General features: G+C 41.8%; 1 protein-coding gene across 2 annotated transcripts in view; it reads left to right on the top strand.

Annotated features, from left to right (window-relative positions):
• prdm6 (PR domain containing 6) overlaps positions 1-12666 on the top strand; it is a 189385-nt gene that overhangs the window by 121986 nt on the left and 54733 nt on the right. For both annotated transcript variants that reach the window (XM_050052123.1, XM_050052124.1), the window contains exon 6: positions 11163-11287. In XM_050052123.1, coding sequence (XP_049908080.1) covers positions 11163-11287 — 125 coding nt within the window. The remainder of the gene's footprint in view (positions 1-11162; positions 11288-12666) is intronic.

Here is a 12666-nt window from a genome sequence, read left to right as displayed (position 1 = left end):
TCTTTATCATGTGACTTCATGGAACAGAAAGTATTTATGATATGAAGTCCTACTTGACTTACCGAATGCCATTTTGTGCGAGGTGAATGGATGGGTGGATGGGTGGAGAGTTGTAATAGCTGTACCTGTTGGGTTTAAGGAAATACCATTACGTAGTTACCATCAGTCAGTTACCACGTTACCAGGCATAGTTTGCCAAGAGTATCTAAATCATATTAGCTTTTTGTTAAGGGCCTCAGCAAGTATTTAATAAAACAAAGTATTTAAAGCACTGTTTTAGTAGCCAAATCATAAATCATGAAAGTACAAGAAAAAAACATTGGAGCTTTGGGATTTTTCAACGTGGACCCTATTTTTCATGTTTATGTGTTCAAGTGAAAAATGTGAGCAACATGTTTTTAAATTGGTCCAGTATTGAGAGAGAGTGCTGCAGCTGGCATCTGCAAATCAGACTACAACATAACCACTCAGGGCAGGTGTGGCTGTCAATTTGTGTTCATTGAAAGTACTTGTTTTTGCCACTGACAGGCTCTTCAATTCTTAGAATTGTGACGTTTACTATGAATTTCCACTTGAAGTTAAAACTATAGGTCCTGGTAAAGATAAAAGTCATTCACAGAGCATCTCAGTCCTTAAGAAAGCTCCTAAAGTGAAAAACTGTTAAGGTGCGGACACACCAAACCGACATCAAAGAACTAGCGGCGACGAAAGCCAACTGTTGCGTCGTCTACGTCGCCCTCACGTCGCCCTGTGTCAGTTGCATTTGAACACACTACACGGACTACATCCGACGGCCAAGTAGCACGTACGTTCTGCGCCTGCGTGAGAGAGAGCGGAGTGAGAGAGTGGTACATCCTGTCAGCCGAGGGGTTTCCTATCTGTGCAGCCGAGCACCGCAGCACCTCCACGGACTATTACATCCAGACGGTCCCGGTGTTTCCTCCGCAGGCTCCACTTCACTCAGCTGCCCGATAAACCCGCTGCTTCTTCCCACTTTAACCTGAATAACAAACCAGGGCTCGGTGCTCCGGTTGGATCCAAACGGAGAGCCGGGGCTAGCTCAGAGACTAGCGGAGGCTAACTGGCTGTGCTTCCCTCCGGTCATGCTGCGGCTAACGCTCCGCTAGCCGCTCCCAGCTAGCTCCGGTTTGTTATTCAGGTTAAAGTGGGAAGAAGCAGCGGGTCTGTGGGGCAGCTGAGTGAAGTGGAGCCTGAGGAGGAAGCACCGGTTAGCCCTGGTTTCCCTGCCCAGGGACCACAGATGCAAATTAGCTATTCAGCTAACTCTGGTATAGAACCTGTTCTGTACATGGTCCCTGTCAACTAAACCAGTAAACTAAACTAAACTAAACTAAACTACAGGCAGATTCACTCGCTACAGGGGCAAGGAAATAAAACCTGAACAGCCAATCAGAGTGATCTCTCTCACCGACAAGCTCCGCCGCAGATTCAACATGCTCAAATGGCCGAAAAAAAGTGCCGACGGTGCGGGACACACCGCAAAAACCAGGGCGACAGACACTCACCGATGCCCCGACTTTGGTCGACAGCTGACCGTTGCTTGGTGTGTCAGGGCCAGAAGGAGTAGAGAGGAGGAGTTTTAAAAGGCTTAAGAGTTTCTTAATCAGAGGAGAAAATGGCAGAAAGACAAAATATTCTCCACATTCACAAACATTCTGAGAGCACTCTCAGAGAGCTCCTAACTTAGCCTGATTTTTTTAGTAAGGAGTCCTATCTTAGGAGTGATTTAGAAAAGTTCTCTCTGAGCAAGGAAGGGACAGAAACTTTTACCTTAATGAGGAGGTGTGGTTGACCCCGTTGCTAGGTGTGACACATTTTAGTGATCATACTACACAATGACAACACTTTCACAGTCGGCAGTTAATTTCATTTCCACTGGGTGTCCACACCTTGCAGGCTCACGAAGGGGCATGTCTGTGACAACCAATCACATCTGTTAAAAGAATGTGTCATACTTAGCAATGGGGTCGACCACACCTCCTCACTGAGGTAAACGTTTCTGTTCCTTCCTTGCTCACAGTTGCTCTGAGAAATTTCATAAATCACTCCTAAGCTAAGACTTAGATTAAAAGATTAAAACCTTTCAGGCTAAGTTAGGAGCCCTCTAAGACTGTTCTCAGAATGTTTCTAAATACAGCCCCTGAATATAAAACCTAGAAAGTGCCTCAAATCATAAATAATATTCAATTCCATTCAATTCCAAACAATATAATTTCATTTATCCCGAAGGATATTCTTGTGTCAGAGAATGCCTCAATTACAGTAACACAAATTACAGCAACAACAATTAACATTTACAAACCAGTAGCAACCATAACAACCAGTGGGTTCCCGAGGTCAGGGTCACACACTGGGCCCAGTTTATAAAACAATAGGATATTAAGCATCAGTCAAAATATTCAAAATATCACAATATATAAAGATACAAAGTGTTTAAGGAGCCTATAAAATGGTTGCTTGATTTTTCTTTTTACTATTTCCTTGTCACATAGTGAAACAATACTGTACTTACCTCAAGTTGTTGTATCTGTTACAGCAGTACTCTCATAGTTTCGGTCTTTAGATCTGGCGAGACCATTCTGACACCTGCATATGATCAGAAAACTCTTTTCATTAATCAAATTAATGTCATGGGCTACATATACACACATATCCTGTATCCTTTTGGTTATTTGTGGCATTTATTATCAGTTAAATGTACTCACCAGATAAAGTTCTTGCTGCAAGAAGTGTTTTCATTAAGTCTCAGCTCCAGAATAATTCCAGTTCATCCGCACCTGTCTTTTGTGCCAGCAGTTAGGTATGACAAAAATGAAAGGGCAGGGCCTACAAACTGAACTAACAGAGAGCTAAGAGAGGATTGACTCCTGACAGTTTTTTGTAGACTAATTAATTAGGTTTGGAGTTCCCCTTTCAATGGTAGAGGGAAAAGTTCTTAAAATATTTTTTGTAGTTCGCTCCACTTCCTGTTGATGAACAGAAAAATATCTTCAAAGAAAAAGCAGGATATTTCCTCTTCAGCTGAAGTGCAGCTAATCAGTGTTTAGTCTTTAGACCTCGTCACAGATTATGACATTAAAAGAGAAAGACAGTTACCTCCTTACTTATACTCCAGCTTGCCCTGTAGCTACATTGCATTCTGGTTTACATCATTCTCCTTTGAGTCTTTATGCTTGAGCTTTAATTCTCTGTCTGAGCCCAATTAGCCCGAACCAACCCGTTGGGTTCCGGCCTCGGGTCGGCTTCTCACCAATTTTATTCTTTTTTTTTTTTAATATTAATTAATTTATTCATTTTCTTTTTTAAAATAAACACAAGAAGTTTGTGCTCTAGAGAAAGGATCAACACTCAGTGAATAACCTCCTGAGCCCTATGATAAGCTATTATGGCAAGGCTTAACTATACAGACCAGTGAGCAGTGATAACTAGCATGTCTTTGGGGTCATCAGGTGGGAACCTCGTTTCACCAGTGTTTCGTCTAGTTGGTCCCACGACACCTCCAAAAGGCTAGACAGTGATCTCTGGCGTCCCAGAGACACTCCCCTAATGCCAGGTCTCACTGCTCCCCACACCAACCCAATAACCTCCTTTACCTTACCTTCACATGGCTTTCTCAGCCCAAACAGCACTGCCACCTTCAACAAACCCAGGCTTTGTACATGCGAGCTCCAGGTAGTGACAGTGCTGATACTACCTTTCCTAGCACATTCACCATACTCTATTTCACACGTTACATAGCATAACTATAATATAAGCTAAAGTTAAAGGAGATAGATTAACTCACAGGATCAGCTAACACACTCACCTTGCAGCATGGTCTCAAACAAAAGGGATTCAAATAGGCCACTCCCACACTTAAATAACCTTCCTCTTCCTGGATTTTCTCCTGAGAGGACCGATTGGTGGATCTCTCCACCTGATCTCAAGAAGTTATGTACCCTGCTTAGTAGTTCCCCCTGCTGGCCCCCAACTGACATTATTCCTTCTCATCCAAATCCACTGACTAGCTCTGGCTGCTTCATCTGACATTTCATTAAATGTAATGAAACTGGCAGTTCTCTTGCATAAATAGCAGTTACATGGGACTAAATAAAGAGGGAAAGAGAAACTGGGGGGGGCAACAAAAAAAAAGAGACAGAGAGAGGGGGGCGCAACGACTTGTTTGGCAGCATCTGCTTCTACCTCCCTAGCAGTGTGAGAGTTGTGCGAAACATACAGCAGAGAGTAATGGTCACCATCTAGACCACATCAACACACTCTCACTCCGACCTCGTCTCATACCGACATTTGGTCATTGACTTACCACATTGTCATCTGATGTCCAAGGTACCCTGGGTGTGTTGGTTGTTGACGTTCTGGGACGCCGTGTCAACTTCATCCTGTTACATGCATTGTCTGTTTTCAAAATACACTTCTGTTTTCACAGGAAATGTACATTTTGCATACAGTCTCTTTCAAAATAAAAGCACTACGTTGGTACAACACTACGACTTGCACGTGGTTGGGCTTGGGCAACAGAAGCACATGGTTGGGTTTAGGAAAAAGAACAGGGTTTGGCTTTACAAGCATATGGGAAGCACACACCGGCCTCCCGGGTGAAAGTCAGTGGTTGTTGGACTCATCCACCTCCACCCTCCACCTGCCCTACTCGGACTTCCATTGCCATAACTGTCACTGCTGTCCCGCCGTGTTTCCCTCTGACGCCACTGGGCGCTGTTAAACAATAACGGCAACCAGCTGTCTATCATGCCAATATGAAAGGGCCGCGTTTTCTGTGGTGTTGACTGCATCACCTTGGACCACCATGGGCACTGGAAGATGGAGCCGCACTTGGGGGCACAGCCCGCTCTGCTATACCTGTTGTGCATGAGACACAATGCTGATGACAGACTATTGAAATAATGGAAGGAAAAGAAAAAAAAGAAGCGGTGCGAGGAAACAAATCAGCCCTGAGCTTGTAATAAGTGTATGAATATTGAAATAGACCTTTTTTACAGTAGAAATTCATGTCTTGATCGGGCTCAGGTCCAAAACTGCTGCTGTGGTTCTGGCTCGGGAGAGTCTTGGACAGAAACTTTGAAAGTTCATGCAGGGTTGGGCTTGATTTTCTGGGCCTGATCACTTCTGTGGGCCTCTTATACAACGCTTCTGAATATGCCCGAAATGCTAAGTTGAAGATAAAGTTCAAAGATCAGTTGAAAGACTGAAAAATGGACTGGATGACCTGAAGCACACTTTCTCCACTGAGATGTTTTCCTTCTTCGGTTAACTGGCTTTGATGAAAGTTTCAAATCACTGGCTGTTGCAGCTCTGACTTGTTAGATGATTATCTAACTGCCTGAAAAGTCATTTTGGTCGTCGACTCTGCAAACCCCAGAAAATGGCCGCTGAGTTGGGCCAGACCACACTGAAATTGTGGACCCTCTGTCAGCATGAATGTTTTAGATAAACATGTTTATACGCATGCAGACACATTATTACACCTTGTAAGGTATTTGGGTTGTTTGATTTATACCCTCACACTGCTCGTATGTGTGTTATTATTTGAACGCTGATCATAAAGCTATTTTTGCTTTGTATGAAAACAGAACAGAGGAAAGATCAGAGAGCGGACGATATTGCGTCCCACTGATCTGCCAGACGAACAATTTTAAGCTCAACCACGCTGCTGTAAGGCAGCGGGGGTCTTTATTTTTCATACCTGAGAGCCTGTTGGATGTGTTTGATTTATAACACAGCCCCGCCTGGATGTAGCAGCGTGTATGTATTAAACACATACATTTGTTTTAAATACATACAAGCCGCTGCATGTTTGTAGACCCCTCGCTCCCTCTTTTTATCCTGGGAGGTCACTGGGTATGTTTGATTTATAGCCTGGTCCCTCCTGGCTGTGTTTTCACATGAATCCAACACCACCCCACCCCTCCCCCGGTGTGGAAAGAATTAATAAAACACCCACACACACACACACACACACACACACACACATCTTCAGCAGGCTCAGTTGGACCTGTCTGGCTGAACGAACTGCTCTCTCCAACATTTCTGATCTGTATCAGAACTCTCTCTCACTCACACTAACAGAGGAAATACATGCATCCACAGTGTTTTTTTTTTTTAAATCTGTGCCGGTATACTTTTCATGCACAAGAACTGCTGCTGCCAAAACTGTGAAAATGGATTCTCATCAAACGTTGCTGAAATCGTACTTTTTGTGCTGAAATATAAAATGGCTTCACACCATGTTTGCCATGGATTTTATACACTGCAACTTTGTTTGTTGCAGGTTTGCTGTTAAACTTTAGGACAAATGAATCCAGTGTCAGACAGCATCTGTTTTCATACATGCTCTGATTTCGTCTTGTTGTCGACGGCCAGTGTCTCTTTTAAAAGGCTAGATGTTTAGAAATGTGCACGTAGCGTAAAAGTAAAGGACTGCAGCACAAAAAACCAGTTCACTCACTCAACATAAAAGTTTTTGGAAACAGCTTACACTCAAAACCTTTAGGTTAGTACAATACAGTAACATAAATATTTTGAATTCACCAGACACAGAAATAAATGTGTAACAGGACCCTTGTCTGACGAGAGTTTTGTGTCAGTTTAACATAAGTTTTTTGTTGTTTGAGCATTTAACTCTTGTCATATGAACATCGAAAACATCGAGCACACATTTTAAACACCATTTCTTGATACTGGGATTTAAACTGATTAAACTAAACTGGCTTTATAGATTTCAGTCAAATTAAATAAAACATTATCTCAAGCTCTCAAGTGAGGAGTTTTTGTATCAAGTGAACAAAGTCTTTGTGTCATTTTGACAATCGGACATTTGTGTAGGCTTTACATTAAATTTTGTGTCATGGATGAATTGGGGTTTACAGTGTACTATTGTAATATAGGGCTGAGCAATTTATTGATATTATATCTATCTTGATATTAGACTAGATGTTTTAGATCTTGGATATCATAATATCATAAGTGTCACCTTTTCCTGTTTTTAAAGCTGCATTAACTCAACTTTATTTAAATAGTACCTTTTATACAAAGCATGAAGCCCAGAGTGCTTCACATGACAAAACTGGAATGACACAGACACAATTTAAAGGATAACACAAACAACTACACATAAAGTTTTGCAAGAGTAGAAAATTACAACAATAAGACAATAAAATATTAAAAAAACATACCAAACAAAACAAACAAACAACAAAAAATGATTAAAAATTCTTAGAATAAAAAGAAACTAACTAAATTTTAACTAACTAACTAAATTTAATTAAAATAAACAGTAAGAATAAAATTGACTGAAATGCTACTCTTTGTTAACAAGCCAGATTAAAATGATTTTTTTAATTTATACATACATATATATATATATGTATGTATATATGACTTTTTTTTTTCATGTCGCAACACCACCAGGCAACAAATGTGGTATTGGTTTGGCTGTCCTCGTCTTTCTGGGTGATGCAAGTCACCAACCTTCTCGAACAGCGAGACTTGAAATAAAATGGGCTGAAAGGTTTTTCTGTTGTTGTGCTGCTGTTAAATATTCTGCTCCTGGAGTGCATGTGTAGTGTATATACAGTATGTGTGCTTTATTTCTCCAGCTTGCTTCTGTTTTCCTCTTTTAATTTCTTGTCTCTCTTTCAGACTCTTTCTTTTCTTTTGGGCCCTCTCAGTATTTTAGCTTGATGTATTTTCTTCTTTATTAAATAAGCATTATGTCATACAGCTGACATTTCCCCTCCCCCTCTCCTCCTCCTCCTCCCTCTCTCTCTCTCTCTGACTTTACATTTTGTCTTCTTTTATTTTGTGTCTATTTTTCTTTTCCTCCTTTAGTTATTTATCCTCCTCATATTCTCCCTCTCACTGTTTTCACTCCCCCTCTTCCCCTGAGAGTCACTTTGACAGAGAAAATAAAGTTGTCTAAATTGTGACCGTGATGGATTCTCTATCTGCTGACACTTTCTCAGAAATCAAACGGAGCCCGCGTCTGCCCTGAAGGAGGGAAATCAATCTAGAAATAATTGGCTGATTTAGAAAATGGTCAGTGGCAATGTTTAATCAACATGAGTTTTAGGTAAAAACACCAATATGGTTAATTATGTTTGTGCATGTCTTCACAGAGAAGGTTTGGATTCAGTGTTCGGTGTTTAACTCTGGTTTCGAACATGTTTTAACAGTCTGAACGTTAAATGGGGCTTTTGATTGCATCAAGAGGCGTTTAAGTGAAGTCAAGTCAAACTTCATTAGTTGAGCGTTTCTCACACGAGGAAACTCAATGTGCTTTGAATTATCTGGACATTAAAGAGCAGTTGTGGTTTGGATTTAGTATCATTTCTTTTCACTTTAAGTGGTTGTCTCAAGCTGTTTGCAAAGAGTAATTAGTCTTCTGGCTCGAAGGCACTTTGGCAGGAAAACCAGGGAGTCGTGTGAGAGTTGAACCTGTGACCTCTCAGTAACGATCTGGTCCGTCTGACACCCTGCCGCCCCGCTGAGAGAGAAAAAACCTGTGGGAAATAGTTTTAAAATAGTTTGGGCTGGATATGAAAATGTGGTTTTGAACGTGGCGTTTGCTCATGTTGTTAGAATGATGTTTTTGGGTGGACGAGGTGTTGTTTTAGCGGAGCTGTGACCCAGGAACCAGTCAGCTCACTGGCTGCATGCTTGAACAACATCATGGTCATTAGCTGCTTCGAACAGAGTGAGAGACACCAGATATTTCCCATAAATCATCTGGGTTTGGTCAGATGTGAAATCTTGCTGTTATTAGATGGGAAACGTTTCCAAAATCAGACCTGGACAGAGTCACTGACACGTCACACCGTCCTGTCTGCAGCTCTGTTAGTCAGCAGTTTGTTTTTGCCCCGTCAGAGGCACAGTTGAAGGTGATGATGATGTCACATGGCCTGTTTGTTTGACACTTTAGTCAAGTGAATCTGAACATGTTCTGACAGACATGAGCAGCAGGTCAAAATGTCATTTTGTAGACGGGAAAATGATCAAAATTGAGTTTTAAAGATGCTGCAGTTGGTGCTGCTGGACATCAATGTGTCAAACTTAAAAAGATAATAATAAAACCTCACAGCTGCTTGAAGAGAAAGTGTTTCTAGAAAGCATTTAACCTTGTGACCCATCAAAACAAAGCTATGGCTACTTGTAGCCTTTCATCACCAGTTGTTTCAACCTGGTATCAGTCTGAAGTCTTCAAAATCCAGTGCTTGGTCAGTGACTTCCAGTGTCAGACACAGACGAATAAAGCCCTCCTTTTACATCGACATGACACGCAGCTGGTCGCAGTTATTGTTTAACAGTGCCCAGCGTTGTCAGGGGGAAACTTAGTGGAATAACAACGATAGTTAAGAAGGCAGAAGTCCAAGTAGGACAGGTGGGAGGGGTGATGGATAGATCTAACAATCACTGACTTTCACCCAGGAGGCTGGTGTTCTCTTCCCAGAAGACCATAAAGCCAGACTCTGTTCTTTTTTTCCTAAACCCAACCACGTGTGTTCGTTGTTGAAGGAAAAAAAGGTCAATATGCAGTGTGGTGCCAACGTCGTGCTTTTATTTTGAAAGAGACTGTATGCAAACTATACATTTCCTGTGAAAGCTGAAGTGTATTTTGAAATGAGACAATGCATGTAACAGGCTGAAGTTGCAGTGTACCTTGCACGTCATCAGGGCCGTAACCAGGGTTATGAAACTAGTGAGGTACAAACCATGCGAGCGCGCAAAGAGTGCGATCAAAAAAATTTTGAGCACTTATTTATGAATAAAAAGTAAAATAAATAGTGTTTTAAACTGTGCAATTACACAAATACACAATCACATAATGTTGTTGACTGGATTCTTTATTTTTTCTTACTTTTGGCACTCTCAGATATAGATATATAGGCTATCGGTTGTTATGGAGAAATAAACCCCTTCAGGATGTATGGAACCCCGACGCGAAGCCAAGGGGTTCCATACATCCTGTCGGGGTTTATTTCTCCATAACAACCTCCGAACTATACATTATCCCTTACAGAGATAATTCATAACACCTCACAGGTGTGGCATATCACGATGCTGATTAGACAGCATGAATATTGCATAGGCTGGCCACAATAAAAAGCCACCCTGAAATGTGCACTTTTGCTTTATCGGGGGGTCTGTGGGAGTCAGAAAACCAGTCAGTATCTGGTGTGACCACCATTTGCCTCACGCAGTGCAACACATCTCCTTCTCGTTACATTACACTAGCTAACGTTAGCCAGTGAGATGAGATGAGATGACGATGAGATGAGATAAACTTTATTGTCCCCCGAGTTGAAATTTGTCTTGGGCAAGTACATACAGCTGCTGCAAAATAGTGTTTTCTTTTTGTTTCAACAAAACTATTATCATGACAGATGCGCGAACTGGCGAGTAGCCTATGTTCGTAGTTCGTTCCTTACCTCTCATTTAGGTCTCAGCACACGCGGAGAATCTCTTCTTCTTCACCCCAAAACATGTCCAGTCAGTGCCGGTACACGTGACGCGCTGCGGCGTGACGTGTAAGGCTAAAGGTTACGAGACCTCATATGCAGAAACACAACTCCTTTTTTTTTTTTTTTTTTTTTTAGAAACACAACTCCTGATTGTCGGCTGTAGCGGTTAATATAATTTGTGATCTTTCTATGAATTAGATTTTCATATTTTTTTGTAAAATGTATATTTTTATAAAAAATCCCAGGAAATAGTAACCGAGGTATTTACCTCGGGTACCTCATAGCTAGTTACGGCCATGCACGTCATATTTTGATGTGGAAAGTTGATGATCAAACGTTGAGATGAGATTGACATTCAGGGAAAATTGTTTTGCTAATGTCCCACCTCAAGACTTGGTAACAGTTCAGGGGCATTGCAGATAGACATACTTGGGCTCTTTGAATGTAAAGTGAAGGTAAAAGGAGCAATTGAACACGTCCAGACTCTGAACTGGACCTGCATCCCTCCTGCTCTGCATCTTCACACTGACGACAGGATATTTGATTTTCTCTTCAGGTATTTTCAGGATGCTGCACTTTGACGTGTCGCAGTTTCCATAAGCTAACAACAATTGAAAAGTTTGTGTGGCATTTTTTAAATCAAACGTGTTTGTGTTTTCATCGCAGGTCCTGTATCTTCTACAGAGCGTGTATGGACATCCCCAGAGGAACAGAGCTGCTGGTGTGGTACAATGACTCCTACACTTCCTTCTTCGGCATCCCGCTGCAGTGCATCGCTCAGGACGAAAACTGTGAGAGAACAGCACTCACCTTTCTGTCTTTATTAACCTTTATCTTTGTCTTTGAGCCTCCTCTGTCTTGTTTTCTCCTCATACATTAAGGGAACATCACTTTCAAAATGGCAGCTCAAGAGATAACCCTTGATCTAACTAAACAGCAACAAGACATTTGCTGTTGTACGCAGGCCAGCAGTTAGGAAATATGGGCAGGGGGACAACATGTTCCAAAGTGGGCCCGTCATCCACACCCCGGGGGGGGGTGGCTTATTCTCTTATTTTGAAAAGCAGAGGTAGTCACATTTGTTGCGGGCTGAAAAAAATGCCCTCCAGTGAAAGATTAGAGAAAAATCACGTGTGGCTGTCCACTCTTTGTTTTACAGTTATACCCATTTTATGTCATTTCAAGACTGTTTATGGACCTCAGTATGCAGAAATATGTAAATACACCATTTATTTAACCTCTCTAACTCCACCAGGATGCCTGAGTGTTGTTTGATCACTGATAGTACTGTTTTGAAGCCAAGTGAGCGCTCTTGTCATTTGGAGCTCCGCCTGGATCTTTTCATGGTAAAAACACTGTAGAATGCTCATACTTTGAGCAACCTTCTTCAAATTTGTGTTCATTGATAGTGTGCCTACAGCCCCACAGTGTTATTTCCCTGCTCAGATGAAGCCACAGACAGTTATTCATCCTGAAAAACTTTTCTTCTTTTTTTTTTTAGGCAAAATCTTCAATTTTTTACTGACTTCAGAGGCCCATTACTCTGTCTCTGTATCACCTAGAGTGTTTCTGACACTTTCACAAGAACCTTCAGGGAGTTTTCTTTCTGGCAAGACCTCATGCATGCATGTAGTCAGAGCGGTTCAGAAGCTACAGACATTTTAATTTGGGTATGTCATTTTAGGTGTTTTCGCTACAAAATGGGGGTGGAGTGCAAGAGGTTTTTAAGGAGCTCCTGATTTTTGGTGACACATTCTGACTCATCGCGCATCTGCCTCAATATACATAACCTGTGTTGTCAGTGATTTCAGTCAGCAGGTAACTTAGTAGTACTTGATCCCCTTTAAGGGTCAACCATAGACCTCTTCATGGCCCCCTGTGGCCTCAGGCTGGGGTCATCTGCACTCTTTGACTCCCCTGACGGCGGACCTGGTTGTATGTCTCTACCAAAGCTGTTGTATAGTGTGTCTCGCTGACGTCTCCTTGAGCCAGAAAGTGAAATATTTACACTAGCTGAACAGTGAGGTCATCCTCTGATGAGAAGGTGACAGGTTCAGGTTTGTTCAGCTGCCTCGTGATAACGCTGATAAAATTATCAGCTTAATGATTCAGATGTAAATGTGACATCCAAACAAACCTCACGGCTCTGCAACCGCTCCGTCTGCAGGGA

The sequence above is a fragment of the Epinephelus moara genome, chromosome 8, assembly GCF_006386435.1.
Source record: "Epinephelus moara isolate mb chromosome 8, YSFRI_EMoa_1.0, whole genome shotgun sequence".
Lineage (NCBI taxonomy): Eukaryota > Metazoa > Chordata > Actinopteri > Perciformes > Serranidae > Epinephelus > Epinephelus moara.
This window is presented reverse-complemented; position numbering and strand designations above follow the sequence as displayed.